The sequence below is a fragment of the Miniopterus schreibersii genome, assembly GCF_964146895.1.
Source record: "Miniopterus schreibersii genome assembly, chromosome: 9".
Classification (NCBI taxonomy): Eukaryota; Metazoa; Chordata; class Mammalia; order Chiroptera; family Miniopteridae; genus Miniopterus; species Miniopterus schreibersii.
Genome location: NC_138118.1, coordinates 71,883,691 through 71,909,084, shown reverse-complemented (window position 1 = coordinate 71,909,084; position 25,394 = coordinate 71,883,691). Strand labels below are relative to the sequence as shown.

The 25,394-nt window shown below is 41.5% G+C and overlaps 1 protein-coding gene across 1 annotated transcript in view; it reads right to left on the bottom strand.

The window, feature by feature from the left end:
* The window catches only part of DNAH11 (dynein axonemal heavy chain 11), a gene marked incomplete at its 5' end in the record, with an annotated part of 204,199 nt that overhangs the window by 64,279 nt on the left and 114,526 nt on the right, over positions 1 to 25,394 (bottom strand). Inside the window, 6 exons of the mRNA XM_081146983.1 lie at positions 267 to 413; positions 4,171 to 4,404; positions 10,022 to 10,183; positions 19,067 to 19,209; positions 19,629 to 19,752; positions 20,970 to 21,132. Coding sequence (XP_081003109.1) covers positions 267 to 413; positions 4,171 to 4,404; positions 10,022 to 10,183; positions 19,067 to 19,209; positions 19,629 to 19,752; positions 20,970 to 21,132 — 973 coding nt within the window. The remainder of the gene's footprint in view (positions 1 to 266; positions 414 to 4,170; positions 4,405 to 10,021; positions 10,184 to 19,066; positions 19,210 to 19,628; positions 19,753 to 20,969; positions 21,133 to 25,394) is intronic.

Here is a 25,394-nt window from a genome sequence, read left to right as displayed (position 1 = left end):
CTGATATTCAAGATCCACATCCATTATATGCTTGAATGAGCTCAGTATTTATTGTTCTTTCATATCATTAAAAGAGCTAAAAGGTTGGGAAAATGCATGATGTAAAGAAAGGTCAAGTGGTAATCATGGTGTGAACTGCTGCTACATGTGTAACTATAATAATTCTTTAGGTTTTATGCTCCTTGGAGAGGAAGTTGTTCAAAATCATTCACCTACTAAGGTTTATTTTGTGCTAAATATAGCTCGGCGCTCTAAATTAGCCTGACCTTTTGCTCCTCGGCATCGGCGATGGCCTTTTCCCGGCTCACTTTCTCTGTCTGAAGGCCGATCTTGGTGATCAGAGCTTCAGCATCCTGATTTCTCAGCTGCAACTCAGCTTCTTGGGAGGCAAGTCTGGCTTTGAGATCTCCCACCTAAGAAAAAAGGTAACTATTTTGAAGAAACCCGCGTTGATAACAAATAGCAGATACGGGTTAATTTTTTCAATGAATTCAGGGATCCCTAGCAGGTTGTATATTGCATCTGTTTCTAGAGTTGACTTTAGTCCCATGTGTGAAAATGCGGCCCCATCTTTTGCCATACAGGAATAAGCAGAATAATGTTTTCCAATGGTTTTGTGGAAAATATCATTAATTATGTTGGCACCAACTAGAAGTCTATCTTCTCAACTCATTCTGTGCGGTCAGAGAAGCACTAACAGAGGCCCCACCCTCGCCACGTCACCCTCGGCCCCTGCTTTCCTGGTCCTGTGCAGCTCGGGCTCAAGGCAGCAGAGTCGGGGGAAATTTTGCTTGGTGACAGCCACAAGAACCTGGCCTTCATTCCCCCAACAGAGAGCTGGAGGCTTCAAACAACGTAAAGACATCAAGACTCCTTGGCAGTTATCTGTTTACTTAATCAGTTGCTTATTTATTTATTTTTAATTTAGCTAGCAAAACTTTTTATTTTTTATTTTATCTTTATTGTTGAAAGTATTACAGATGTCTTCTTTTTCCCTATTGACCCCTTCTACCCCCCCTCCCTCAGACCTTCACCACACTATTGTCTGCGTCCATGGGTTATGTATATATGAATATAAATTCTTTGGTTAATCTCTCCCTACCCACCCACCCACACCCATCTTCCCTCTGAGATTCATCAGTCAGTTGCTTATTTTGATGGAAATCCCCACAGACAGGTTTTCTCTCTTCCCACAAACTAAGAAATGGCCTCTTGATTTTTCTTCACCTCATTGGACACTCAATGCCTACTCTAAGAAGAGCAAACCACAAGTGTCTTGTGGGGGGGGGGATAGGACACCCAGGGACTGTCCAGATGTGAATTCCTCCAAGGGGTAGGGATGGGGGGGAGGGTGGGGCACTAAATAATCTCTAGGCTCTTGTGAAACTCGGTCTTCCTGAGGCATCAACAAGTTTACATACTCTAAAGAATGATTCTCCCAAGTTGGTGTTCCACAAGGTTCAGAAGGTACCACTGAGTTCCTAAGTTTGAGGATCATGTAAATAAAAGCAGAAATGAAGTGCTGGGGAGAAAAGCGTGACTTAGTCCCCAGAAACACTGAAAGCAGCTTCACACAGCAGGATAATTAGCTCTTTGGTCTACTTATTTTCCAGAACTATAAACATTACTATTTTGTTAAAATCACAGAAGCAAAAGAAACAATTATAACCATTTATTTGGACTCCTTTGCTAAAAGCACTGTAGTGGTTCCATCCCCCTGCCACATGCAAGGACTCCGGTAAGCCCCACCTCAACACACGTTGCTTACACTCCACCTAAAAGGCACAGTGACCACTGCGACTACTACCTGTACTATTCAAGTTAAAGCAAGACTGACTATTTAGCCTCCCTACGAACTCAGGGCAACACTGGCTAAATGACATTCGCTTCTCTGTTCTTTCTGGCCGTGTGAAATTGGTCGCGTGTTGTCATAATCAAAAGAATTATCCAAGGAGAGTAGGAAGAAACTGTTATTTCAAGCCTTCATTTCAGTTTCTAAGGAAGCTATTAGGTCTGAAAAATCCGAAGTGCCCCTGTCCCTGGATGGGAGGCCTTATCTATGAAGAAATGTCACTAAGGTTATCTATCATGACCTAAGCTGACATCTAAAGAGGAGCCTGTTGCTGTAAAAGACGTTTCCACACAGGAAACTGTGCTTCCTATTCCTAATAAACTAATTTAAGAATTTTTCTTAAGAAGCTATTAAATATTCCAACCATTCTTCAGATATTAAGAGCATTACATGCACAGATGCCTAATGAAAAGAAACCACCGGTAGTCCTTCAATCAGCACCTTCTGCCTGTTGTTTCCAGCTAAGGGGGAACAAGGAGACCCCAAGCAGCCCTGCACTTGGCAGTGAACTGCTAGTCGCTTGCATTCTCCCCCCCCCCCCCACCCCTTCGACTCAGCAACACACAACTGAGATGATGTTAGAAAACCACTCACCTTCTCTTAGCTCAACAGGGCTCCAGGAACATCTTTACTGGGGAAAAGGGTCTTGATTTAAGTGAGATAGAACTGGAGAGACAGGCAGAGAAAGGAGAGGGAACAGAAAGAAGGCAATGAGGAAAGAGTAATAGAAAATGTGCATCAAAAGGAAGAGTGAAGAAAGGCCCTCTGGAAAAGGGAAGGAAAAGATGCACAAACATGGATATAGTCTTTGGGGGATTCCCAGAAACCATTCTTCACGTCACTCAATCCTGGAAACTGACCTGGAAACCCCTCCACTCTGGTTTCTCTCTCCCGGTAGTGTCCTCTCTACTCACCTCCCGGTACAGATCAGTGTTTCACCAAGCAGCCATTCCTGGTATGTGAAACACAGAGGCTAAGAGGCCAATGGTGCTGTGGCCTATGGAATGCACAAAGGACATGGCCAAGGAGGCCTTCAACGTGAAAGGTGCCAACAAATGCTTCCCCGACCAGTTTGTGGCTTATTTTGGGCCTAGACACAGATGGGTCAGCTGCACTATTGGGGGAAAAAGTGGCTCGATCTCTTGAAAAGCAAGAGACTATGCCCTGATGCCAATACTCTAGAGAAACCCACTGGAATTTCTGGCCTTGAGGTCACCTCCAGTGACAACTGTTTGTTTCTCCAGCTCTAGAGCCCAGCTGGCTCAGGGAAAAGCTGGGCCATTCTCCAAAGTCTCCATATGCTCTCATTCTAACGTCTTTTGACTAGTCACAGAGGGGAAGCATGGGACCATGGGCTTTAGAGTAATACTGATCTGGCTTCAAACCCCAAACTTACTGGCTCTGTGGCCTTGAATTCTTTAAGTCTCATATATGAAATTGCAGCAGCAACACCTATGTCATAAACTTGTTTGGTATTTAACCATGAAATTAGATGACAGGTGTATTGACATGATTAATATCCTATGTGAATTCTGTGAATTCTCTGATTACTCCTGGAGGTTAGAGGTACCGTCTGTCCTTCAAGGTAGTAGAGGCCTTATGACTGAGGATGAAGGCGACACTGGATACTTTTATCTAAGAGAGAGGGTGGCTAAAAGGAGGCCAGACAGCACAATTGGAGAAAACTTGACTTAGGGACCCTAATCATACCATCAACCCGAATCACATCATCAACCAGGAAATGATGCCCTCACTGGGGGTTGAGAATCTGAGACCAAAACAGGTCCTAGTTCCATCCTCAGGTGACAAAAATCCTAACAATAAGCCCAGAACACTGAAGCAATGGGAGACAAGAGAGGAGAATTAGTGGTGCCTGTTCCCTTCAACATCTCTCCACACCAGCGGTGATAAATTGGCCAATCCCTTTCTAGGCTTAGGAAACCAGAAACAGTGTGTTCTTTGTGTTCTTAAGCTGTAAAATTTTAGCATTAGGTATCTTTTTTTTTTAATTGATTTGAGAGAGAGAAGAAGGGAGAGGGGGAGAGAGAGAAAGAAACATTAATGAGAGAGAAATATGGATCGGCCTCCTCCTGCACTCCCCCTACTGGGGATCAAGCTTGCAACCTGAGAATGGGACCTGACCAGGAATCAAACAGCGACCTCTGGGTGCATGGGACAACGCTCAACTAACTGAGCACACAGGCCAGGGAAGCATTGGGTATCTTATATAAATGGTTTGAAACGTTGCTTCAAAAATAATTTAAAAAACATTTGTAAGAGCATAGATGTTACTCAGTAATAATCCACCCCGGTCATACCTGAGAGGCTGTGGTTTTTAGCTTCTGGATGCCATTCACCAAGTGCTCTTTCTTCTGGGAAACCTCTTTTTGTTTCTTCTTCAACAGGTTCTTAAACAGGGATATTTGTTCTAGAAAACTCTTTGGGGTGGTATAGTTGTATCTTCTCTCATTTTGGTAATACCTGGTACTCATTTCATTGACGCTGGTGTGAACGTGTGCCATGAAAAGGCTAATAGCATCTTTGTCCGGAGGCTGAAAACACAAACATTGCAATTCGTGTGAAATTCTCTCAAGTCAAAGCAAAACTGCAATTAAAAAAAAAGAAAAAGAAAAATTAGCGAATGTATATTTTTTTTCTAAAAGTGAGAACAAATTACAGTAGGATCAAGGAAAACTTAGTCTTTAAGAGACACCCGCAGGATTAGAGAGATGACCAAAGGAAGCATTCAGCTTTGCTAACCTCTTCTTGCCAGGTGAGCAAAGGATTTTTATGTGTGCCACACACCAAACCCCACACACCAATATAACACAAGCAACTTGATTTTTAGCTACCAAGTGTGAGAAAGACAACAGGGAGAGACTGAGGCACAGTACTCAGAGAAGAAGTTGTGGTGTTGCTTTTAAATTCAACTTTAGGCAAAATAAACCAACCACCCTGTAGTCACTGGGGAAAAAAACAAAAGGCTGAAAACTGAGAAATACAGTTTTATAAGAATCCATGTGAAAACAAACTGTATGTTAAGGAATGAAAGGTACCGCTTCTGGGAGAAATGTGATCATTTCTATTCTTATTTAGGGGGAAAAGCACGAGTAACTGTCCTTTGAAGACTTCCTGGGGAACTCTCCCCATCCCCCGCTATGCATTCTTCCCATTTTGTCCTTTGTGACTTCTGAAGTAGTTAACTTTTTAATTTGTAGAGTCACATCTCCCTCATTTTAATGATTATTTATTGCTTTCTGTACAAGATGAACCAGGTTCAATTAATCAAGGGAAGCCTAAAAATCAATTAATATGAATTAAATGAGCTACACCAACTCTTAGGAAAGTCACACATAATTTACCAAAGTGTTGTCAATAACACTCAGACATCTTTGGGAAAACTGTGCACAAGTGGCTGGTGATGCAGTTAAACGGCTCAGACCTGCACCATCAATATGAGAACCAGGGCTGCGAGGAGAGACGGGCCAGTTCTTGTCGTGGAAAACAACTGTTTCCTGAGCACTGTCTAAACACTTAGCTTTCCCACAGCATGAAAAATTCCTGAGTGGGTTTAAAAGACTGGATTGTTCTGCATATTAAAAATCCACTTCAGAAGTAACTAACATGTTTTTAAAGCAACAATTAAATCTTGAATACAAATCCTGACAATGCTTCATTTCTAGTAGATCTAAGACATGTATATTACCAAAGAGTGAATTCAGAAACATCAATTTATATGGAAGTTATATAAACCCAACAGAAATCAAAGAGCCTGACTATAATGTAAACATGGATGGGAGCCTGGTCGGTGTAGCTCAGTGGTTGAGCGTCAAACTATGAACCAGGAGGTCACGATTCGACTCCCAGTCAGGGCACATGCCTGGGTTTCGGGCTCAATCCCTGGTAGGGTGCATGCAGGAGGCAGCTGATCAGTGGCTCTCTCTCATCATTGAGGTTTCTCTCTCTCTCCCTCTCCCTTCCTCTCTCTGAAATATTTTTTTTTTTTAAATAATAAATATGGATGGAAACTAACTCCTGTCCTGTGTTCCTGTAATGTAATGTGAAAGGGAGCACATATCCTTCTATAATATAGATAAATACCTTCCCAGCCAAGTGCAATCTCCTTACAGAGGAAAAAATGACAGCAAACCCTGGCCTCTGCCCAACCCTGATGCCTGTGAGGAGGCTCCTGGGCTGCCCTGAAAGCTCCTTTTAACAACAGTTTCATGTGTAAATCCGCGGTGGAAGAAGTGGTTTCCGGTAGAGCTGGAAGTGGCCCGAGACGATTTGTCTCAACGGGGCAAAATAACTATTGTTATGGGGCTTAACAAAATGGCACAGCATGGGAGACTCGCGGAGCCAGGGAGCAGCTGGTTGTAATTCACACTGTTTTTCAGAAAACTCTAATCGTTCCAGAACAGACCTCTTTGATGACTGGTCTTCACTGCATTCTCAATTTGTCACTTTCTCTTATGATAAGGTCAGTAGTGACAGCACTTCCTGACATTAACAGCTGTGGCTTTTAAAGGGTCATTGTCGAACTACTAATTGCAGTAATTTCATTAGCATAAATTATTTATTCTGCCATTCATTTCTCTCCAGTTTTCTTTGGGGGGTGGGTGGCGGGCAGGGAGGAGATGGCTGCTGGGCCTGCTGCAGGGATGGCTGGCTACACGAGGCTGTATTTTTCACTTTTCCGTGAGAGCTAGGAACACCATTCCTGCTACATTTGGCCCCTTCAGGAAAACCAGTTGATCCCATTCCGTAGGTACTTAGCAGCCAATCATGGTAAAGGCAAAAATCACTGTGCCACTATCAAATGGTTACAAATCCAAGATTTCCCCACAAAGCAGCTTTGGAAAACAATGCTGTATTCAACGCATAATCAGATGCAAACTTGAAACTGCTTTTTCCTCACATTAATAACAAGTGCTTAATTTCTACTCTCTCAGTTGGCTCACTGTAAACAGAAAAACATACACAACTCTCCGTGACTTGGTGTGATGGTTCCCGGTTCCCCGCTGGTGGCAGTCGCTGACTGCCTCAAGCCCCCGACTCTTAAAGCAAAGGCCCAGGATGTCTCTTCCTTACTGAAAATGACAGCCAAATTCGAATGAAGACCAATACCCGAGGCCAGAACTAAATTGAACATGGTGTTATACAGGATTTTACACCTTCCCAAGACCACCTGGGCCTTTTCTCATCTATTTGAGGATAGGCTTAAGTCCGTATGAGATTTCGGCAGTTTCAAGATAAATCTGGTTGTATTTGTTTTTGTCTTGACCATTTAAAATGATGTATCATTTTACATAATATTTCAATATTCCTCAGAAAGAGGATATTTTCCCCAAAGCACAGAATTTCTATTGCACAAGGTTATCTTTCTACTTTGTAAATCCATATGGAATAATCCTCATTTATATTTCAAAGAGAAAACTGTGCTAAAAATCATTAATAGAAACACTGCCAAAGTACCTGTATTAACCAAACGCTGTTTACTACTCTTCATGTTTGGCCTAATATTTAAAAAGGAACTTAGAGACTCCTGAAGGAATCAGTCCTTAATGACAGCAGTAAAACAACTTTCCCCTTCGAGTGGATATTTTTTACAATTGGTTTGGAAACTGGGAGTCAAATACGCCATTTATATGTTACCAAACCCTGCGACACATTCTGGGTTGAAGATGTAGTGGCATGTGGAATAACGTGAGCTCACTGAAAAAGCGAGCTTGTGTAATTCTTTTAAGTGGCACCACATCACCAGTTGGCCAACCTGCCTGAGAAGGACGCCCCCCACCTTGCTCAGATCTTCATCCTACCCCTTCCAACGCCAATCTCCCTCCTCAGCCAAAGAGTGCATCTTGTCTTACTGCTCAATAACTTCTCCTTTCATCAGGCCCTGCTTTCAAGTATGTCTATTCTTTATTTTGACTCAAAAAGCAAAAGCAGGGCTTGTCTTCTAACACTGATTTCTCCTGCCTTTTTTTTCTTGAATGTTCCTAACTGGAACCCATGCATTTCTCGGTAAGGTCTCCTCCCAATTGTCACTTGGAGCCCCATTCCCAGGGATGCCCCGAGGCCTTTCCTTCTCTCTCCTCACACCACACATTGTCCCATCTCTGTTTCCAAATCTCCCAAGAGGAGGAGCATGTGTTGACAGTCTTCAGATGAATACCCGCTGGTGCTGAAGTGTCGAACTATTTTGGTCATTCTGTCAGCTGTCATTTAGTTTAATACCAAGTAACAGAAATGTCACAAACATTTACACAGATACAGTCAGCCCACACCCCTGGGTGCAGTGTGCGCACTGACTGCAAATTATATGTCAACACACACCGAGCTGCCTGCCTTTCATGAAGCCTTTCTCTGTGGCTACGGGGGGTCACCTTGTGTAAGCACCTTCCACTCAGCAAATGAGGTCAATAATTAAGAAGAGCCCAAATTATGCTGATAACTTTCAGTCTTGATCAAGGAAATTACAACGAAGAGAGTGGTCAAGTGAGTGATCATTTAAAAATCGAAAAGCTCTTTCTGACCTCCACGGAGAAGGCACCACACACATTTAGAACAGGGACGCGGGGCACTCAGAATTATAATTATGGCTCCCGAGTAACAAATTAGGATGGTGGGAGAGTTAAGTAAGCGCACTGCGCTGCAATGCAATCGTCTGGCTAATTTGTTTCCAGGCGTCATTCAGCCCCACAGAAACCGTCAAGTGCTTCCTAGATTCCTATGTGGCGCTCAGCATCCTATAGGAGGCGTCGTGATACCACGAGATAGAAGTTAGCGCCTGCCCCGAGCCCTCTGGACTTAAATGATGCAAGTCCTGCCTCATCCAGCAGATGTCAATGGTCACTGGCTTATCGAAGCTCCTTCAGTGGCAACTGTTTGCAAAGTGGCACCTACTTTGACAGGAGAAAGCCTGAGCCAGGAACTTACTAAAGCTCTGTGCCCAATACTAAAGGAAATCAGGCTACTAGCTCTGATTTCCTCCCATGTGAGAAATTAACATTAAGAACAGGATACAACAGAATTTAAAGATACATACTGACTCTCTCCTTCTAATAATCTGGTTATTTTGAACCCTTTTTGTAATATTAGATGATAAAAAAAAGACCTACATAATTCCAGGAATGCAGTGAACCTAGAGATAGCCTAAGAAATGTTACTAATTGTGAGCATTATTTGTCATATTTTACAGTTTTCCAGATTTGAAAATATAAAATATTTCTCGTAGACTTTTATCTAATGTTAGTGTTATTTTCCATTAAATGGGCTTCCTTTGCCTCTTCAGGAAGACACAGAATCACTTTGAATGTCCAGCCTGTTCCAGGCACCTTTTCACCTCACCTCTCAGAGGCACCTGAAGGCAAACCTCCCTGGAAAATGTTTGCAATCACCACCCTTCCAAACTTCCTAATCAGAAAGGCACTAGATACAAGTAAGACTTCATTTCTAGGAAGTCTAAATGAGACTTCCATATTTACTCTCCTTTTGCCTTTAAATCTGAACCCTTGACGTTTTCTTTTTTGGTTTCATGCAAACATTTTAAAATGTAATGGGAGGTGCAAATCTCCTCATGGCCCAATGACAAACAGAACCTGTAAAGCATAAACCCATAAAACAAAGAGGCAGGTTCATTATTTGACGTAGAGAGTGCTGAATTTAGGGGGGCTGATTTTTCACCTGTCAGTACTGTCATGAGAAAACTCACAACTAATTGCCTTCCTTTGTTAAGATCAAGCGTTGCATGGCTATGGGTGGCTAGGTTTTTGTTTGGGATTTCAGCTGTGGATTTAAAGGATTTATATTCAGTAAGCCCCATTATGACTCAAGGAAGTAATGATCCCGGCCTTCTGGTGAGTCAGGGCATGAGTCAGACATGCTCACGTGCTGTGTGAGTGTGGGAGAGTATGTGTGTGTGCTTGCACACAGACAGACACAGACAGGCACACACACAGAGACACACACACACCTCAACTTGGTATAAAAGTGTCAACCATCATATTCCATAGACTGTAAACTAACAGAGATGATCTCATCATCTGCAGCAAACAAGGACAGCTTTCTGATAGGTGGTGTATTTGGAAAACGTTATTGAGGACTTTTCGACAGAGTGAGAGAGAGAAAGAGAGAGTGATATTCAGAGGCTGACACGACACGACATACCTCAATGCCCTTGATTTCCTCAATGAACCTCCTGCTGACCGAGACCAGAGCCTCCTGGGGCCACGCATGGAACCAGTCAATAGCCGTGCAGTTCACCAGGGCTGGGAACTTCCGAGCTCTAACTCGCAGCGTGTGACCGACCGGAGAGAAACACAAAATGATCTGTGGAGGCGTGGGGGCAGGGCAGAAACAGGAGTGTGATGAGTGAGCAGAGCGGTGACTGCGGTCCTAGACAATGAAAGAAAGGAGCACAGCCAACCGTGACATTCAGCCAGCCCAGCCCTGCCGAGGGGAAGGCGGCATTAGCCTCCCGCTAATCAAAGGACAGGCCTGCCCCGCAGAGCTGCCCCATCAGACGGACAGAGCGCTGCTGGGCACTTGCCTTAACATCGCTCTCTCTTTTACACACGTGTGATGATTGTCATTAATAGTGGGAAACGTACCCTTTTCTATTACACAAAAAACACGGTAACAGTAAAAAATAAAAATAAAAACCAAATCACCGTGACAAAATAGTGCCAATACTTTCATCTTCCGTCTCCTTTCACTCTCTAATTCTTCGGGCTCCATAAGACTGTGTAATACACATTCTTAAATAAAACAATGTTTTGTCATATTGATTATTTTGTTTTCACGTAACATAAAGTAAATTCACTTGAGTTCTTGACATTTTTAAAGGAGTAAAAACTGCAGCTTACCGAATGCCTTTGATAATATAGTTATAAATTTCTGGTTTAAATCTAAAGTTTTATTGAAGTAATTAATGATTTAAGAGTTAATTTAAATCTGAGTATGTTTCTACTCTCTTTCAAAGGGTTTGCTTTTTTTCCTGTTGCATTTAAAAAATTCACACCATAAAGTCACCAGCCTATATGGAGCCATGTAATATCTCATTTAACTGATGTTTTTATGTTTATTTCATTTCCTATGGTTCTTCAACAACTCAAGAGGGCTAAATCCTAAATTCTAAGATATTTTTTTAAGAACGCGTAAGCTTAAGCTCACTAATCATGCATTCATTATATTCAAGAATCTAGTTACAAACTTATTAATTGCTCTCATATTGCATGTGCTAAGTTAACGAGCCTCAGTTACAATGCATAATTTTCACTTCCATCTCAGCTCATAGGTTTCTCTTACCAGCCCTCTTTCCTCCCCATACTTGAATATTTCTCCTTTCTGTCTGAGAAGGTGGCTTTCCACACCCAACTTATCCCTCCTTTGTGACAATTTTAGAAAACTTCATTTATACATAATTGTAGCAGAAGCAGAGTGGAAAAAAGCATCCTTTATTTGAGTTCCTATTTCCATCACATCTACAGATTACATTTCTACACTTGCTACTGGCATGCTGTCTGGATGGGGCTTAGCAATCTGTGTTTCGACAAGTCCTCCAGGTGATTCTGCCTCCCACAGCTGCAACCTAATAGTTTTATTTTTTTAAAATCCTCACCGAGGATATTTTTTCCATTGCTTTTTAAAGAGACTGGGACACACACACACACACACAATCGATTGGTTGCCTCCTGCACAAGCCCTGACTGGGGCTGGGGATCAAGATTACAATCTAGGTATGTGCCCTTCACAGGAATTGAACCTGAGACCCTTCAGTCAGCGGGTTGATGCTCTAACCACTGAACAAAACTGGCTAGGGCTATACCTAATAGTTTTAAAATTACTATGGGAATACTTAAGTGAAGCATTTATATTTTCAATGCTTTTGCAATTGGTGAAATACAGCATCTAAGTCTCTATTCTACATACAGAGTGAAATAAAAAATTTATGGAATTTTAAATAAATTAGATAACCATTAATAACCTAAATTCTACTATTTAAAATAGATGCTGGGAGCTAAATTAGAGAAATATACCTGCTCATCAGTACTTCCTCAGAAAGGAAGGCCAGTCTCACACAGCCTGGAGGAGTGCAATTATTGACCCAATTCACTGCTCAATTTCTAGTTTTGCTAGAAACCTAGCACAGAATTTATCCTGCCATCCAGTTTCCTTGGTAGTAGTCTTATGTGAGATTTGTTTTTTTGAGAGCCCATGCTAATGTCTGGGAACTGTCCATTGTTTTGGTCTTTTCTAAAACAGTCTCTACAATTTTACAGATAACCTGGAGCAAACTTGAGTTCCTTTTTCCTTCCTTCCCTTTCCTTTTTTTGCCTAATTATTTTGGCTGGGACCTCCAGCGCTGTGTTGAATAAAAGCGGTGAGAGCAGACATCCTTGTCTTGTTCTGGATCGTAGAGGGAAAACTTTCAGCTTTTTACCACTGAGTGTGATGAATATTGCCATATGCCCCCAAAGGGACCTTCCAACATGGGCTAGGCAGGTTCCCAAAGGAACAGAGCTGGGATTGCAACAAGTTTAGAGAGTAGGTTTTAAGACTCTTAGGACTTGTTTTAAACTACGTGCTCCACACAAACTCTATGAAGAGCCGAGTTCAGTCTGAGACTTCCTTTCTTTGAAGCGCACCTTGAGTTGGGAGATTTGGGGAGAAGAGCGCCCCCCGCAACCTGACCAGGTGTCATCTACCTCTTAAGTATTGCAGGCCACGGAAATATGCTCGCCCCCAACGAGTTCCTGCGATTGCAGATGACCAGATTGGCTTACGTTACTTCCCAGCAGTGGATTAGAAAGAACAGTTGGTTAAGAAAATAAAGTTAAAAATGTCTCAGACAGCTGTGCTCTAAAAGTAAATTCTCGCAAATAAAAAGCAAACCCTGAAATCACCATCTATGTATTTCCTACAGCTCTAACATTTGGATGTCAGAAACTCGCCTTGGAATCCATACCATAGAATTTTCTACTCTTTTTTCCCCCCACTACACAGGTGTTATGACTCATTTGCAATAACCCACTTTTCATGCTGCTTTGTATTATGCTTCAATTTCTTTTACAGAAGACCCCACTGTAAGTACGTATTTACTTGTATATCACTACCAGGACTGAGTCCATTTCCTCTTGTAATGGGAATCTGAATTGCTACCGTCACTCTGTATTTTTTTCCAGTTGATATAGTTTATTTTCAGATAGAAGTAACCCTCCCACATATTTACTTCAGAAGCTTCTATCTATAACTTATGCTTGCATTTATCCTCAAAAGTCTCAGTATTTTTCAAGCATGACAAGATCTGAATCTTACTTAGAGAACCCTCAGAGGAATGGAGATTAGCATAGAAAATACTCCCCAGTTACCATCTTTATAACTTCCTGTATCATCCTCCATCTAATAACTTTGTAATTTCAGTTATTTTTATGAGTTGCAACAGCATCTTCAACATACACACTTTTTTTCTTTTCTTTTTTGTTAAATGATTTTTTTTTAATGTCTTTATTGACTTCAGAGAGAGGAAGGGAGAGGGAGAGAGGGAGAGGGAGAGAGGGAGAGGGAGGAAGGGAGAGAGAGAAACATCAATGATGAGAGAGTCATTGATCGAATGCCTACTGCACGCCCCCTACTGGGGATGGAGCCCACAACCTGGGCATGTGCCCTGACCGGAATCGAACCTAGATCTCTTGCATCATAGGTCGATGCTCAACTGCTGACCATGCTGGCCAGGCGAATATATACACTTTCAATAAATTTTTATATTTTATTTTTAGGCAACACACAAAATTACTCCCATAACCTTTTACTTGTGAATACTGGCCAGTACAGCTTTTTTTCAAGAGATAATATTTTACATTGGGGAGTTTTAGTTCTTTTGTTTTCTTTAAAAAACAAAACTCTTCAATTCATAAAGAAATTGTATGTGGAATCCAATACGTAGCAAAGAGCAAATCCATACCTAAGGAGTAAAGACAGTAAGAGTTATATTCCCCATTCTATATTCCCCAACCATATTTTCATATATATAGACTATATTCCCTCATCTCAGCTGCCCTGCTTGTCTTCAGGGCTGCACTGTCCACACACTACTTTCCAGATCAGTCTGCAGACCCATAACCTCATGTCAGTGTTTATTGTTTTTTTGTTAAAAACAGAAAACCAGATGCCTGATTATCTACTGAATAGGACACTATGTGACAACTCTACTCACATGTGCAGTTGGAGAAACAAGACCCAATACTGTCCTTGCAAACCCATAACCAAATGTAAGCAAAATGTGAAGAGCATGAACATGCTTTTTGAAATGCAAATTCAATATAAAGAGACATCCTTTCTTCTGGAATTAAGCCCTTTGTGTCGGGTGTTAAAATTCTCTTTCATCATATAAAGTAAGGAGATGACCTCTACTAATTCTTTGAGATACTTCCTCATCATTTTTTCCCAGTAAAACCTTTACTGTCCTGTCTTCTATTATCTTATGAACTCCGTATCTCACATATGCTTAGTTGTAATTTTATACTTGTTTGTGCGATTTGGGGATTGATGACTGTATTCCCAACAATGAATTGGCTGCTAAAATAAACAAGCGAGCATCCCTCCCTCCTCCCTCCCCTTGTCCCTCATCGGCTTTCTTATATATCTACCATAATCAGTTAGGAAATTTGGCAAGCAAAAATAATATAAAAATTGAAAAAAAAAATAATAATATAAAAATTGAGAGAAGAACTTAAGAATTGTGGGAGCCTTCTAATAAAAAAGGCAAAGAGAGAGGTAAAGAAAACAGTGAGAGATGTGAAAAAAAATTTAGTTCTGAATATGTACTTTGTATGTCTATACATACATACAGAAAAGTGGAAGGAAATATACCAACATATGATCAGTAGTGGTCTCCAGGTAATATAACTAAGCATAGCTTTTATTTTGTTCACATGGTTCTGAATTTTTAAATTATCTACAATGAACATATATTTCTTACATGATCAGAAATAGATCTCTCAGATAGATAGACCGACAGACATATAGGCAGACAGGCAGACAGATAGGCAACCACCTAAATAGGTAGGTAGATATATAAAGATAGACAGATAGCTAAAATCTTGGGAAAGAATCAGGGGCTGCTACATTTATCAAGTGTTCTTTTCCCTATGGCTTCAGATGGCCAGGAAGGCAGGCAAGAAAGAAAAGCTCTGGGGTTACCTAAGGCAGCTGGAGAGAAGGTGGAAGTGTTAGTTGCAAGATAAGAATTATGTAAGACACATATACAAACGTGAAGGAGAGAAGGCATCTGGCACTCACTCAGGCAGTGCAAGGACACACATCTGATCGTCATTAACGGGAACTGCCCTGTGGGATTCACAGGTCACGTTTTGCATGCCAACAGGTTCCCCCTGCCCCTGCCTTCCAAATGGGAGCCGGCTCTGGGTGGTGAGCATGGGTAATGGGGTGGCAACTTCACATCATTTAGCTTGACCTGCCAGGTGTGCTCAACAACCCTTGCAACGCATTCAGCTTCCAGGAACATGAGCAAAGGAAATACCAGTTCATCAGAAACTCGGAGTCTTTAGCACATGCTGGTGGATATCATGACGTATGAAACTTACATGGAGCAAATCCAGAATTCTTAAAAAAAAAAAAATTCCAAGGACTGGGTAATATATATAGATTAAAGAGAAAGAAGCCGCCATTTTCCAGCCAACAGGTGACCCATTTTAATGCCATATTATTTCTCCCTCGGGGTAAGGTGCTGACCGCTAACCTTTCTAAAAAACTGAGTGACAATACCAAGAAAGGTCAGGAGTGTTTGAGGGAGATATACCCTTCCTGCTTAGCATTAAAGAGCAAAACCAAACCAACCAACCAACCAAACAAACAAACAAACAAAAAAGCCCTCCTACTCATTTTAGTAGGAAAGAGACAGATTATTTAATTAGTAATCCTATGACAATGGGGGGAAATGACCCATATTTAACTCCAAAATAAATTCTAGCTTGTACAGAGGTAAATACTAAAAATGAGACAAGGTAGAAGAGTAGACAGGAATAGAGATGAATCGGAAACATCTCAGATTTGGTAAGCCTGCCTCAGCTGAGATCAAAGGAAACACAGAAGGAAACAACTGATGGATTTCACAGTATAAAAATGTAAAATTTCTGTACATTAATCTTTACTACACAACTATTAGTGAGTTCAGGAGGAAAACATAGAGTTATCTCAGTAGATGCTGAAAGGAATTTAATAGGTAGAGACTTCCTCAACAAGATATCTATCCTGACGCAAAGCCAACATAAGACAGAAGAGTGAAACATTGGAAATGTCTTCCTTAATGCAAGACTCAAAAATCTCACTATTGCCATTAATTATTATCTATACTCTTCTGTAGATTTGCCAATGCAATGAGGGCTAAGAGCAGATAAATAGAATATTAGGAAAGACAAAATACTACCTGCAGGTTACATGACATCAACCAACTTATAGAAACTATCAGAGAGGCAGTAAGGTAGCTAGTTATAAAGAAAAATCAATACTTCTCCTATACATAAACAATCCACCATCAAAAAAACCTATGCAAGAAATATTCCTTCTATGACAGCAAAAAAAAGACTATCTCATAAATATTAAATTTTCCCTAATATAAAATTAGCCTTCAGGATGATCTCAATCAACACTGAAATGCAATGTGTTTCGAATTTGACAAAATGATTCTGATGTTTATCCAGAAGTATAAACATGTGAGAACAACAAAGAAAAAACTAGACAAGAAAGAGCAATGAGATGTGAGATATAAAAATGTATAATAAAACTTTAATAATTCACATGACACCAGTCTGGGATCAGCAGTAGAGAGACGTATCAAGAAGAGAGAACAGAGGATCTAGAAGTAGGGCCATATGATACGGCTATTTGGCACGTAATAAATAGTAATGGAACTTTAAATCAGTAAGGAAGAAATGCATGGTGGTGAGATAAAAAGGCATCTTTTTGGACAAAAATAACCTGAAACTTCTTGGCTCACTTTTTAGCACATAGTCACTTCTCCAGATCCCCTGGTAGGCAGAGGTGGCATGTGAAACATTTGTGGCCAGTAAGACATCAGCTTAGAGGTTAGGGGGGAAGCTTTCGTTTCCTGACACAAGGAGCCCCAAGTCCTCTTCCTGCCGGAGAACAGACCCCCCTGCACTCATTGTGCGAGCACGAGGCAGGAAGCGCCTGGATGGTGCGTGGGCCTGTAAAGGGGCTACTGAGCTGGCCTGGACACGGTGAAGTGGGAGGGTTTAAGGGACCGACCCTAGATATTCTCTTATTTGTTACTCAGTTGGTATCCAACTACTTCTAGTGAAGTGTCTGATAATCTTGAACAGAAAAACACTGTCCTAAATTTACAAGAGACCCCCAAATCCATCAAGGAAAATGCTGGTTAATCTAACATAAAAACTTTTTAAAACTTTAAAGTTATAAACAAATATGTACCATACATACATTTAAAAGGCAGATGGGAAATAGATCAGACACATACCTAAGACTAATTGATTGATATATATATAGAACTCTTATAAACAAAAACCATATACAATTCAATGGAAAAGTCAGCCCTTCATGACTTAACCTCGGAAGCTACTCAGCAATTCCCTTTCTAGGAACTTATTCTACAGAAGCAAGCAAAGTTGTGTATGAAAAAGATATGTAAAGAATGTTCATTTTAGCATTATTTTTACGACCATTCTCAAAATCTCAGCACGCCTCAGATTCACCGGGAGGCCTTATTAGAACAGAAGTTGCTGGGTCCCTCTCAGAGTTTCTGATTCAAGAGATCTTGTGGGGAGAGGCCTAAAGGATTTGCATTTTTAAAAAGTTTCTAGGTGATGCTGATTCTGTTGCTCTGACAGCCAGTAATCTATAACATTACTATCTCAAAGTCTATTACTGTACCTGTTTTTCTATTCCATAGAGGGAATTTGATCTGAATATATCACAGTGGCACAGGGAGAAATCCCTGGCCTTGTTACAACCTGGCAAACATGCTCTGAGTCACATTTTTGATGGGGAGAAAACTCTTTGGGCAACTACACTGTAAATTCTGATCTTCCAACCTCGGCCCAGAATTGCTTGGTAAGATTAATGTGGAATTTGACACAGTAGGGTGGAAGGGAACCTGACAATTACTCTACACCTTCAGGCAGAGGTATATTCAGTTAACGTTACTGCCTCGACCCTTTCCTGTGTACTCCAGGCTCTGTCACAGCCCTAGAACCTGTCACTACTGTGACAGGTGGACAACACTAGAAGTAGCACAGTAACTTTTCTAGATTCCTAACCATTTTTATACTGGGAAGGCTGAATGTCCCTTAAGTTGGCATTCTGCCATGAGTTGGGGGCGTTTCTTGTTTTGTTATACTACTTGACCTTTATTTGGTTCTATCATATTTCTGTACGCTACACTGCAGCACAGAGTAGGCTAGGAGGAAGGACCCGGGGTTGAGCCTCAGGTCATCTCAGTATACACCTGTTAGTTGCCCTCAAGTGCTGACATAATTCGCTTCCTTAATCCAAACCTCTCCCACTGCTCCCCAAATGATTTACAGCCTCCTTAACTCATCCCAATTTTCTGTCCCAGCCTGATCCAACTTGTTCTCCCAACAGGGACTCTCGGTTCCAGTCCCCCGGAGCTCTCTTGGGTTTCTCCAAATATATACTGTGCAGTCCCCCGCCTTATTCTTATATAAATTCTATTTCCTCTTCCTGAAAGTTCTTCCGCACCCCATCCCTTCCCTACACATTGCAACCACGCTAGACATGGGGCACACTGCCTCCTCTGGGAGGGCCTACAGCATTTATGGAGGATGCTGAGCTCCTCTGCCTTCCCCAGCACCGTTTACACCGGTCCTGTACTACAGTTATTTGTGAGGGATCTCATCTCCTGCAATAGTGTCAGCTCCTCAGGGACAGAGACCGTGTCCAGTTCGATTGAGCACTGCACAGTCCGCTCAGCATGATGCTTCATTGGAGCTCAGTGTCACGGGAAACCTTAGGAAAGTACACTCCACACCTGGGCAGGTAGAAAGGCGAATGTCCTTTCACAGTGAATGACTAGATGTCATTAGCAAATGAATGTCCGAAATTCAAACTCATGATAAATCCTGAAACAGAACCACATCAGAGCTTCAACAGAAGGTTTTAAATAACAACACAGGTAAATCGAGTGTTCCTTACTTTGAGCTGTAGTCGAACCCTGGTCAAAAAGAACTGCCAACAATTTTCTCTGGAGTCCACCATGCCCAGAACACGGACTTCATTACGAATCCCAGAAATAATCTTGTCCACATCTTCATCGGTAAAGAGATCTGGGATGTCTCCTGCCCCCAAAGAAATGAGAATTACTGAAAGACTGTGACAATTTAAATTTTAGATATGATTTTTTAATGCTTGAAATGCTTTACAATACAAAGTTCAGCTTAAATGACAAAGTAAGATTTTTGAAATCAGAAATGTCTTTTTTTTTTTTTTTGCATTTACAAGACACACTGAGGACACCCACTAAACTTGTACATGCAGAAATAACATCTACTCCATTGAAGGCTGCGCCAAGGCACCTCACATCCGTAAGCACACTAAGAAAGCAACACACCTCAAATTAGTTAGGTTTATAGGTTTCTCCCCAAAGACTGCCCCAGCCAACGTCTCGAAGACAAATGATCTCTCTTTAAAGTTCACTGAAACTACAGATAATTTGTCATTGGGGAAGATCTTTCAAGAAATGTGTTGGTTTAATCACCTGATGCCAGCAAGTCATTAATCAGCACGAGAAAGCTCTCATCTAGAACCTGGGCATCTGTCAGCAGGAACACAGTGGGCATGTTCTTGGCTCCAGTTCTGATGTACAAATTGGCTAGATCTACCTGTGAGGAAAGGAGACCATCACTCATCTTTGTTAAAATGCTGACGCGACGGGAGCACGCGCGAGGGCCGGGGAGAGCTGCCCGGTGTACTCCGGTGTCTACGTCTTCTCTCCTCCCCGGGACTCTGCTAGAGGGCCAACAGCATGACATCACCTCCGCTGCAGGCATGTAAGGATGAGCGTGTCCTGTCTGTGGCTTAATGGAGCAGAGGGATGAAAGCTGGCTGCTGCTGAATGACTCCATTCTGACACAGTGGAAATGAATTCATTGAGGCCTTTGTCAGGCAACGCAGTAAAAGGAAGTTTCTGCTCATTTCAACGACTGTCTGTTTCATTGAAAACACATTTTGTTTGGCTAATTTTTTACTTTTGTTTAGTAATATTGAAAGCATGTGCTTTGGGTTTTTTTCTGGCTTAAAATAGCACTTGCCACAAACTCTGAGTACTATTTTGTAAGTATGGTTGTGATTAAAAAGCACAATTTTAAAAACACATGAGTTTCTTAAATGTATTTCCGCTGCATTTTATTAGCATAATCTTAACCAAAGTGGAAAGAACCTATTTGCACTTGTAAAGGCAGAATCAAAAAGCAAAAGTTTAAAAACAGATGGGTTTCTTGAATGTATTTTCATTGCATTTATTCTATCCTAACCTTATCCAAAGTGGAAGGAATCTTGTAGAGGCAGTATTTATTCCCCTCATCATACAGGAATGTTATTAATAGTGGTCAATGCAAAGAAAGCATGTATTTATTATTATTTTTAATCCTCACACAAGAATATTTTCCCACTGCTTTTCAGAGAGAGTGGAAGAGAGAGAGAGAGAAATATCAATGTGAGAGAGACACACTGATTGATTGCCTCCCGGGGATCGAGCCTGCAACCGAGGTACGTGCCCTTGGACAAAGCAGAACCTGGGACTCTTCAGTCAGCAGGCCGAAGCTCGAACTACTCAGTCAAACTGGCCAGGGCAGGAGGCAAGTATTTAATAAAATATTTTGGGAGCCAGGACTATAGGCTTATAGACCTAAAAACATTTCTAGAAATTTACTATGACTAACTTGACCATGAAGGAGAAACAGCCAAAGGTAATTAGATCCTCTAAAGAGCTTTCCCGCCTCTCCCATGGTTGGAAAGGCCTTGGCCAAATCTGGAAGACAGAGCTGACATGGGTGCACCACCAGGCAGAAAGGGAGGAGGGCCCCTCACTTTTACTCACCCGAAGTTCTTGGATCCCAAAGCCTTCGGTCAGAGTGACCTGGAAGACCTCCAGGCTGCAAATGTAAGCTGCCAGCCGGGACAGGCTCTGCTTGCCACTGCCACCCACCCCGATCAAGAGGGCATAACCCTGGGGGGTCCGGAGGATTCGGCTGATGCGACACCTGAGGAGAGAAAGACCGAAGTGAGAAACCTGGGACTATGGTTGTTTTATTTTTTAGATAAATATATATAGACTCTAAATTCCAATTTTTATTTCAAACCTTCAGTTCTTCTGTTTGCCTATCAAAGATGCTGCCTGAATCTGCCCTCACAACGTTGCCTAACAAACCATGCTCTGCTGGTAACATCTCGGACTCTCTGACTGCTTTAGCACACTCCACCAAAACTCAAGAAAGAAAACACATACAGGTCTTTGATCAATACCTCGAATTTGTTTGATTAGCAAAGAAGATCCCACACTTCACATCAGCATCCACACATGACAACATCAAAGAGAGAATGTCTCTGTGCCAGAAACCTTTGCTGTGGAATTAATTTGGAAAGAATGGATTTGTTTAAATCAGCAAACATCACACATGTGATTTACTTCATGCAGATTAAACAATCGCCTCTTTTATATGATTCCTACTTCTTTGTGCTAAAGCTTTCCCTGGGCCTCAGGCACTCTAGAAAATTTACTGAAATCATTCAGAATCACAGATTTCCAGCAAGGCCAGCTAATCCCTTGTTCTATATTATGGAAGAGATTCTAATGCTTAAGCTGTTGGTATTAATGCTACAATTTTTAAAAATTATGTTTTCATTGATTTTTAGAGAGAGGAAGGGAGAGGGAGAGAGAGATGGAAACATCGATGAGAGTTCACTGATCGGCTTTCTCCTGCACGCCCCCTACTGGGGATCAAGCTCACAACCCGGGCATGTGCCCTGACCAGGAATCGACCAGCACCTCTCAGTATATGGGAAGACACCCAACCAACGGAGCCATAGCAGCCAAGGCAATATTACTGCCACATTTTAAAACAGGAATAATCTGGCTTTAACATGATTAAAATATGGGTGTGGTTGAAGAAAGATGTCATAATTATGTTGTAAATACTAAGAGAAAAAATAAAACAAAATAAAAACATAAGGATACCCAAATGCAAAAGAAGCCCATGGTGTTGGCTCTAGGTTGCTTTTCTGAAATGAACTGAAACTTCAGGCCCTGAATGAACCATACAGACAGTTTTATAAAGAGCACTTCTTGAAAAAATGAACTTGGGTTGGGGTCACTTACACTAGGACCAGGATGTGTGGGCATTTCCTGAAAACCTTCAATAACTGAAAAGATGGGTTATTTTTACAAGGTCAGCCATCCCTTAGGTTTTACTTAACATAACCACACAACAAAACCACCTCGGGGAAAGCTGTAAAATTACTCTGACATAAACGAAACCCCAAGTTACAAAGCAGGTTTTCATTTCATTTTAATGTAAGCTTTGAGGTTTGTACCTCACAAGACTCTCTAAGCAGCAAAGACCCTTTCTCCAACACTCAAGAACACACTCTGAAACCATCTCTGACACTGAGGAAATGAGCTTCCAGCTCATGATCCCCGATCAAAGAAACAGCCATCCATTCAGGCTGCCGCCGAGGATTCCCTGCTGAAGGATTACATGGTAAGACTCCCACAGCGTCAACAGGCGATCTCTCTCACCTGAGCCACGGCATTCAGACACAGTCAATATAGACTAACCTAACCAGAAACAGAGTTATTAATAATTCACTTACCACCATGGTCATGGATTCTAACTACAACTGTGTAATCAGAGTGTTACAACTGCAAAGGGATCAATAAAACAATCAATACATAGCATGTTTATAATGGAAAGGCCTCCAAAGGTTTTCTTCTGTGCTTTGGCTAAACATTTTAAAGAGTAACTTTTAAAAATTTAATTCCCCACATTTTTTGGTCTGTTTGGATTTCCTTTTTCTTATACTTCCTTCTTTCTTACCTTATTTTTTTTTTTTAATACTTTTTATTGATTTTTAGAGAGAGAGGAAGAGAGGGGGAGAGAGAGAAACATCTATGTGAGAGTGAAACATCGACTCATTGCCTCCTGCACGCCCCCCATCACGGATTGAGCCTGTATTCCAAGCATGTGCCCTGACCCAAATCAAACTGGCAACCTTTCAGTGCATGGGATGACGCCCAACCAACGGAGCCACACCGGCCAGGGCTTGACTTATTTTTAATCATGATATCATTATTTTAATCTTTGCCCAAGTACCACTTATTAAAAAAGTCAGTGATATTAATTGAATGGTGTCTCCTCAAAGTCATATATTAAAGTTGTACCTCAGAACATAAGCTTATGTGGAAGTAGGGTCATTGCAGAAGTAATTGGTTAAGATTATATGATTCTAGAGTAGAGTGGGCCCCTTCTCTAGCACAACTGATGTCCTTATTAAAAGGAGAAATTTGGACACAGACACACAGAGAGAGAATGCCATGTGAGGACTGGAGTTAAGTTGCCACAAGCCAAGGAATTACTAGAACCTGGGAGAGAATTCTGGCCCTTCTGACATTTGATTTCAGACTTCTTCCCTCCAGAACTGTGAGACAACAAACATCTACTTTTCTAAACCACCCAGTTTGTGGGATTTTGTTACAGCAGCTCTAGCAAACTAATACAGCCAGTGAGACATGATGGTGACTAGGAAAAGAGCATTGGCTGCGAAGGTGCAATCGATGGAATCCCACACAGCAGTGGCCAGGACAAGCTGTTCAGACTATTCAACAAATCATGTCATTCCCATGCTAAAATCTGTCCAAAAGCTTCTCAAAGAACTCAGAATGAAATCAAAAGTCCTTCCTCTGGTTACAAGGAAGTACCCTGTATAAGTGAGGCCCATTCCTGCCTCTCCATCCTTGTCACATATACATATACTGCTCTCCTCACTTTTTCTTTCTTTCCTTCCTTCCTTCCTTCCTTCCTTCCTTCCTTCCTTCCTTCCTTCCTTCCTTCCTTCCTTCCTTCCTTCCTTCCTTCCTTCCTCCCTCCCTCCCTCCCTCCCTCCCTCCCTCCCCCTCCCCCTCTCCCTTTCCTTCCCTCCCTCCCTCCCCTTTTATTTTTGTTCAAAATATTACAGGTGTCCCTTTTTCTCTCCAATGACCCATTCCACCCCATCCCACCCCCCTCCCCAGTCCCTCTCCACACCATTGTCCATGTCCTTGGGTTGTGCATATATGCATATAAATTCTTTAGTTACTCTCTCCCCTTCCACCCCCCCATCCCTCTGACATTCATCAGTCTGATCCCTGCTTCCATGTCATTAAATCTATTCTGTTCATCAGTTCATTAAGTTCTTTAGATTCCACATATAAGTGAGATCATGTGATGTTTGTCTTTCTCTGCCTGGATTATTTCGTTTAGTGTAACATTCTCCAAGTTCTTCCATACTGTCCCAAATGGTATGATATCCCTGTTCTTTACAGCTGTGTAATATTCCATGGTGTAAATGTCCCACAGCTTTTTTATCCACTCATCTACTGATGGGCACTTGGGCTGTTTCCAGATCTTAGCTATTGTAAATTGCGTTGCTATGAACATAGGGGTGCATATATTCTTTCTGATTAGTGTTTCAGGATTCTTAGGATATATTTCTAGAAGTGGGATCACTGGGTCAAAAAGCAGCTCCATTTTTAATTTTTTGAGGAACCTCCATACTGTTTTCCATAGTGGATATACCAGTCTGCATTCCCACCAGCAGTGTACCAGGGTTCCCTTTTCTCCACATCCTTGCCAGCACATGTCCTTTGTTGATTTGTTGATGGAGCCATTCTTACGGGTGTGAAGTGATACCTCCTTGTGGTTTTAATTTGCATCTCTCTTATGATTAGCAACATTGAGCATTTTCTCATATGTCTCTTGGCCATCTGTATGTCTTCTTTGGAGAAGTGTCTATTTGGGTCCTTTGTCCATTTTTTAATTGGATTGTTTGTCTTCCTCTTGCTGAGTAATATGAGTTTTTTTTTCCCTTTGGGAAATTAGCCCCTTATCAGATATATCTTTGGCAAATATGTTTTCCCAGACCGTGGGGTTCCTTTTATTTTGAGGCTGTTTTCTTTTGCTGTGCAGAAGCTTTTTAGTTTGATGTAGTCCCATATGTTTATTTTTCCTTTTGTTTCTCTTGCCCTAGGAGATGTATCAGTGAAAATTCCACTATGTGAGATGTCTGTGACTTTACTGCCGATGTTTTCTTCCAGGAGTTTTACAGTTTCATGACTTACATTTAAGTCTTTCATCCATTTTGAGTTTATTTTTGTGTATGGTGAAAGTTGGTGGTCTAGTTTCACTTTTTCTGCATGTACCTGTCCAATTTTCCCAGCACCACTTATTGAAGAGACTGTCTTTACTCCATTGTATGCTCTTGCCTCCTT